Source organism: Limulus polyphemus, unplaced genomic scaffold, assembly GCF_000517525.1.
Source record: "Limulus polyphemus unplaced genomic scaffold, Limulus_polyphemus-2.1.2 Scaffold343, whole genome shotgun sequence".
NCBI classification, from domain to species: Eukaryota; Metazoa; Arthropoda; class Merostomata; order Xiphosura; family Limulidae; genus Limulus; species Limulus polyphemus.
The window spans coordinates 504,955-512,352 of record NW_013665953.1 but is presented as its reverse complement, the minus strand read 5'-3'; the positions used below and the strand labels follow the sequence as shown (position 1 = coordinate 512,352).

The following is a 7,398-nucleotide window of genomic DNA, read 5'->3' as shown; positions in this document are numbered from 1 at the left end:
TTTGAATTAAACTTGAAATTGTAATATTCCCTGGCATGTCAGTCCGTTAAACTTTCAATGTATGTTTAACGCAGGTATTATGCGATACTTTTTGATGAAGCGTAGAAGGATGGTGATATTCTTTGTATGATAAGATTTTGAGTTATCATTTTTCCTTTCTTCTAGAATAACAGTTCAAAATTAGTGACGGTTATGTACAGATAGCCTTTTTGTGTGAATTTGTGCAAAACGTTTGAAACAAATAAATCAATATTTTTATTTATCGTAAATAATTTGTAACTTGTGAATAGATTACATGACAATGGTTTTTTTGCCTGTTGTTTTCGGCTAATATTACAACTATGAGCACTAAAGTATCTTTTGGAAAACTGTACATTTCTATTTGAACATAATTTCTACTGACGTTAAATCTTCTGTTGGCCGCACTTGTTGGAGTATAAAGTAGGAAGGCATTCAATCCTCTGTGTTGAAGCCTGATGAAATGTCTTCCAACTCTATAGTCTTCAAGAAGGTATCGTCCATGGAAGATCCAAGGCCAGTACTATATTCTCTGTCTAAACTATCCGCCGGTTTCTACTGGGTAACTTTTCACCTGTTTTTTGTTTGTTTTTTCTTAGTGGGTGGAGGAAAGTTTCACCAACTTTGAGCAAGGTATTAACTGGAGATCATTTGTGGTATGTGACGTGGCTTATAGCAATGTTAACAACTGGCTATGGACGCCGTTCGTGGAGCGAAGGGACGCCAGCAGAATTTACATTGAAATTAAGTTCAGCATGCGGGACTGTAACCTGTTTCCCGGAATGGCACTCTCCTGTAAGGAGACGTTCTCTCTCCTTTATTACGAATTTGATGCGGCAACGAAAGAACCTCCTCCGTGGGAGCCCGAGTCCTACAAACTGGTGGACCGCATTGCAGCGGATGAAGGTCGCTTTACCTCCACAAATGAAGTCATCATTAACACTGAGGTTCGTAGCATACCAGTCACCAAGAAAGGGGTGTATTTCGCTTTCCGCGACCAGGGAGCGTGCTTGTCAATAATTGCAATTAAAGTTTACTATATGACTTGCCCAAACATTACGGTCAATTTCGCCTTCTTCCCAGACAGTCCTACAGGTCGAGAAGTTACAGAAATCGTGGAAGTTGAAGGTCAGTGTGTCGCCAACGCTGAAGTTGTGGATCCGCCCAAGCTGCTGTGTAAAGGAGACGGGAACTGGACTCTGCCATCTGGCGGCTGTAAATGTAAACCTGGTTATGAGTCCATGGACGGAAGTTGTAAAGGTAAGCACTGCTTTATCTATAAAGTTTTTGTCTGTCACCAGCATAACCTAATAACAACACAAGGTAAAGAAAGGAAAAATAAAACAAATGCTAACTATTTAACTTACTTATGAAACGTTAAACTTTAAAGTAATGATGATACGAAATGTCTTGTTTACTAAGTTAATGCCCCAAAATGGATATTCATAACTCTATGGCAAAGCTATTAAGGCAATCTGCCGCCGTCTCTAGCTAACTTAAAACCAGAAAATTAAAATAAAACGACTGAGTACACATTAAGAACTAGGACTATGTCATGCGAAAGGTTATGATAAAGGCCAAAGACTACTCTTACAATGTCAACAAAAATACGGTTCTGGCCTTCGTAAAATAAGTTCTATAAAGATGAAGGATTCGGTTTATATTGGATACATTTTAATAGAAGTACCAGTCCTGATCTAAATGAAGTTTAAAAGTTAAGCACAGATGACAGCTACAGTGAAAATTGAAAACAGTTGATTATGCGTTGAACATATTTTTTTACCTTCTGTTATCTACCATTTCTGCGAACCTGCAAAGATGTCATTGCAAGTACTTTTAGTTTACTCTGCTTTTAGTTTCTGCCAGATCGTCTGCTAAACAACACAAACTGTTGAAGCAAACTTAGCAGTTGCCCTGCCCATCATTTGTCATGGTAACAGTAGTATATCATGGTTCGGAAACAACATAACCCCGAGTTGGTGTGGGTGTGACGAAATCAGCTGTAACATTCATGCAAGTAATGTAAAAAATCAAGTTGTACGCAATGTTTTTCCGAGCCTGATATTGTACTGTTGTTGTTTGTTAGTTGAGCATAAAGCTGCACGATGGGCTATCTATACTCTGCCCACCACGGGTATCGAAACCCGATTTCTAACGTTGTAAGTCCGCAGACATACCGTTGTACCCCTGGGGTACATATTGTACTGTATAAAAGACATGTCTACAAAGATATCGTTCTTTTGGGGGACATTCATCTTCCACGGTCAGTTGACCTGTTAGGATTATGTGATTTGACGAGCAAGGACCAAATAATGGCGGTCCCTTGTTAACGGAAATATGTGAAGCTGATATTGATCATTGTCAACAACCAGTCTATCGGAAGTCGGACTAATGGGGATCTCAGGGAAGATAGTAGGGACGAGCTGTGTGGCCCTTACGTTACCGGACCTCACAGTTTGGTGCCTTTATATACATTGTAATAGCAGGGGTCCAGGCTAGCGGGTCTAGAGAAGAATTCACTGTTGTAACAGCACATGGTAACGAAACTGCTGCTACTGATTATAAAATGTTCGAACAGATGGGACTCGTTCGTGAAAGAAAACTACCTGTCCAGAGCATGTTTCAATACAACTCATGCACCATAACTTTTATCAGCACAGGGAGTTTGATCTCCCGCATGTATCCATGTGCTGGTGTTCGCTGACGCTAAAGGAATATAATTGAAATTTGAGTTTATTTGTTTCCTGTTAACATCCAGTGTGAAAGAATTTAGTATGAATGCAATGCACAAAATAATTAAAAAATAAATACGATCTATTAACCAGAAACAAAAACATGGCCATGGTTAAAGAAATAACAATGCTGTCGTTCAGAGACACGTCATAAACATAAAAGACAGAGAACAGAAAATATTAATGACCAGAAAAACAAAATGGCACTAATGAGAATAGAAAACGGTAATCAATCGCTAAACAGCGAAATTGTATGTTGTCTCCTGGAAACAATGACAAAAAAAGAGCATCGCTTATCAGTCAGAACAATAGATAGAACACCATTATAGAAAAATAGGATTGTTGCTTTTCGTTAAAAGTATATAAAGTTATATTGTTCTACGAATTGTCGGACATTTTATCGGCCAATTACAATGTTAACGCTGGAAACTGTAGTCTAAATTTCTGTCACAATGGATTCTTTCCTTTTATTTTTGTTTCTCAAAGTGAAATAGTTTGTGTCTTATGTTATTATTCTAGTCTTAACATTGAAAATGGATAATAATGGACAGTTATTATTTTTTTAATCGACATTAAACATAATAATGTTTATCTTCATGCAGTGTATATTCGTAATTATTTTGGAATTATGCGATTATCATTTTATAGCTTTTGTGTTTTATTGTTTAAGAAGCAAGTAATTCAGGGTACATTTTATCAACAAACAGGATAGTTGTTTGATTTATTGTTCATGAATCATCAACCAGGATAGTTGTTTGATTTATTGTTCATGTATCATCAAACAGGATAGTTGTTTGATTTATTGTTCATGTATCATCAAACAGGATAGTTGTTTGGTTTATTGTTCATGTATCATCAAACAGGATAGTTGTTTGGTTTATTGTTTATATATTAGCAGACAGGATGGTTGTTTGATTTATTGTTTATATATTAGCAAACAGGATGGTTGTTTGATTTATTGTTTATATATTAGCAAACATGATGGTTGTTTCATTTATTGTTTATATATTAGCAGATATGACGGTTGTTTCATTTATCAGCAGAAAGATGGTTGTTTCATTTACTGTTCATGTATCTGTAGACAGGATAGTTTGATTTATTGTTATTGTATCTGTAGACAGGATAGTTGTTTGATTTATTGTTAATGTATCTGTAGACAGGATAGTTTGATTTATTGTTAATGTATCAACAGAAAAGACGGTTGTTTGATTTATTGTTCATGTATCGGCAGACAGGATAGTTTGATTTATTGTTAATGTATCAACAGAAAAGATGGTTGTTTGATTTATTGTTCATGTATCAGCAGACAGGATAGTTGTTTGATTTATTGTTCGTGTATCAGCAGACAGGATAGTTGTTTGATTTAGTGTTAATGTTATCAAAATGAAAGATTTATTGGTTTGTGTTCACCTTTTTATTGTTATGAATGTTGTGTAGTTGTAAAATAAGCAACTTTGTTTCAGAAAAGTACCCGTGCTCACACCTTTAAATAGCCTCGTACTTTTCAACAATAAATAATGCACAAAACTGTATCAAGGCGCACCCTGGTTGTGTCATTTGGAGTTGGCTTTATTGCTGCACGCTCAGATAGCAGGATAGGGAGCCACGTTGTGCCAATTATGAGCCGAAAGGTTGGCAAACTTTATAATGTGGATTTACTTGCCTTTTATTTGTGTTCTTATTTCTTTATTGCTCACCTTGTGACTGCGTCTAAACTAGATCAATATCACTGTCGTTCTGGTATGTTCTCTGAAAAATGTATATATATATATATATATCTTAGAGGAATTTAAAATAAAAGTGTTAAGATTATTTTTCTGGTAAAGTAAAGATTTGGGGTTTTTGTTTTTATAAGAAAACTTGGTTTAAATTTTGCACAAAGCTACACGAGAGCTAACTGCGCTAGTCGTCCCTAATTTAGCAGTGAAAGACTAGAGGAAAGGCAGCTACTCATCACCACCAACCGCCAACTCTTGGGCCACTCTTTTATCAACGAATAGTTGGATTGACCGTCAATTATAACACCCCACGGCTGAAAGGGCGAGCATGTTTGGTGAGACGAGAATTCGAACCCGCGACCCTCAAATTGCAATTCTAGCGCCCTAACCATCTGGCCATAGTTTCTTCAGGAGAATTCCACTAAAACACAAACCGTAACTGTTACTACAATCTTTGTGCTATCAGTTAAGGTTTGTGTTTTAGTTGAACTCCCCTGAAGAAGCTGTAAAGCGAAACGTTGTGTGTCCAATTAAAGACAAATAATAAATTTGGTGTTATAAGGTTGTTTATTTCTAGTATTAAATACACCAAAAATACAATACAGAAATTAGATACAGATCAAAAAGGTTTGTTGAAATATATTCTTATAAAGACTGTGACAATATTTTGTTTAAGATGAAAATATTGTTGAAAATTGTTTAAAAAATAATAAACTATTTTAAAGGAGTGGGAAGATTTTGGTACAAGAAAATTGTTTGTTTTTGTAGAAAACTTCCTAAAAAAGTGCTAAAAAATGGAAGACCGTTTCAATAAGTTTATGAAATGCTGAAACTAGTGTAGATATTTGTTTTAAATTACAAAAAAAACCAATTAAATGTATTTATATTCAGAAGAAAAAAGCCCGCCACAGCTGTAGCAAGAGACTTGAAAGGGAGAATATTTGAATTATGCCACATAAAAGAACGTCTCACCCTTTAGGTTTGTTGTATATAGTCGACTCAGATATCAATCGTTGTTTTTTCGCAGGAGCCCTCAACTTACCACGTGACGCCAATTTGTTTGTTTGTTTAGGATGTTCGTGCGAAGCTACGCTAGCCTTCCCTTCTTTTAAACTAATAAACTAGAGGGAAGGCAGCTGACCAACAGCACCCATAGTCAACTCTTGACCACTCTAGTCGAACAGTGGGATTTGATCGTCAGTCTTACAACACACCCACGGATCCAAAGAGCAGAACGCAATTTTGCAGCAACAGGAAGCTAACCGTGGATCCTTGGATTCACAATCTAGCAAGCTAACCACTAGAGCACGTCCTACTACGAGGGGCTCGGCATGGTCAGGTGGTCAGGACACTCGTCCCGCAATCTGAGGGTCGCGGGTTCGAATCTCCGTCTCACCAAAAATGATCGCCCTTTCAGTCGTGGGGGCGTTGTACTGTGATTATCAATCCCACTATTCGTTGGTAAAAGAGTAGCCCAAGAGTTGGCGGTGGGTGGTGATGACTAGCTGCCTTCCCTCTAGTCTTTCACTGCTAAATCAGGGACGGCTAGCGCAGATAGTACTCGTGTAGCTTTGCACAAAATTCAAAACAAACCAAACCGACAACGAGACGTAAATTGCACTCACCTGGAACCTTCTACTCCCAGGAAGAAACCATTTTACAAAGCAGCATGAAACCTCTCTTTCTTTCATACAGTCGACAGATCCACACGAATTTTGTATAATACTAGACGGCAGGTTACCAAAATAAATACAACCGTAAACAAATTTTAAATGCCTTTTTCGAGAGTATATTATCTGCAGTTCTAGTTACCGGGAAATGTTAAAATACGTATACTTTTATCGTGTTTATAGGACTAGCACAGTTTACTCTTTTTCAATTTGTTCAAAGTACTGAGTTTTGAAATAAGATTTAATTATTATTAAATTTAATTATGCGACACATAGGTTAAGCGGCCAGGTCAAAAACTCCAAAATTTAGGTATGCTCATCGATAACTTAGAAAATGCTAACCAGAAAGAGGGCAACCAATCAGCAGTACCCGCCGCCTACATGGCCATTCTTAACCTAGCAGCAGGAATTACTGAAAGTGCAGGGTGTTCAGCGGCATATCCTGGCTCGAACCTCGGGTCTTCTTGTACAAAGCCCAGCACACTAACAACAAACCCACACCGAACCTTTGTTTTGAATTAAAACAAACTTATCTGAAACTGAACATATTAAGAGGATAAACGTTTCTGGACGGCTGAGAACCAAAACTTAAAGCAGTTGATTTCCACCAACCTACACCTTTAGATGTGTTTAGGCCAATGTCTTGAAATCTGATGCTATGTGCAATGTTTCATGCTTTAAATAAGGGTGTTTGATCCTAAAGTAAGGTGACTACACTAATAAAGCCATATGTATGCTAAGAAGGTTGTAGGGCGGCGACACCTGACGGTAGAAAGTGACTGTTGTCACCACCTGGTGTGTCAAGGGTTGATGTGTGGAACTCGCATAGCTACAAATACTGACTACGTCTGTAATTACTAGAAATTAACGAATACATTACAAAGTCGTTAATTTTTATACACATGTATTTCAGATTTATAAAACTTGGAGATATTCTTTAATTTCTGTATCTTTGTCGCCTATGCGGTTATCTATACTTGTTCATGTAGACTACTAACTTGTTTGTAAATTCAAGCTGTCTGTTAAATACGTTTTATCACACATCAAACGCCGCCTGGTGGCATGTAGTTTTAGACGAAAAATTTTATTGCTGTTAGTCAGAATATGCATAATAAACCTTCAAACTTACCGGAGTATGTTTTGAATAGATCTATAGGAGTATGTTTTGTATAGATCCATAGGAGTATGTTTTGTATAGATCTATAGGAGTATGTTTTGTATAGATCTATAGGAGTATGTTTTGTATAGATCTATAGGAGT

General features: G+C 37.0%; 1 protein-coding gene across 1 annotated transcript in view; it reads left to right on the top strand.

Moving 5' to 3' along the window:
- LOC106457539 (ephrin type-B receptor 1-B-like) overlaps positions 1-7,398 on the top strand; it is a 39,018-nt gene that overhangs the window by 9,469 nt on the left and 22,151 nt on the right. Inside the window, exon 3 of the mRNA XM_022383523.1 lies at positions 618-1,278. Within this exon, the coding sequence (XP_022239231.1) occupies positions 618-1,278 (661 nt within the window). The remainder of the gene's footprint in view (positions 1-617; positions 1,279-7,398) is intronic.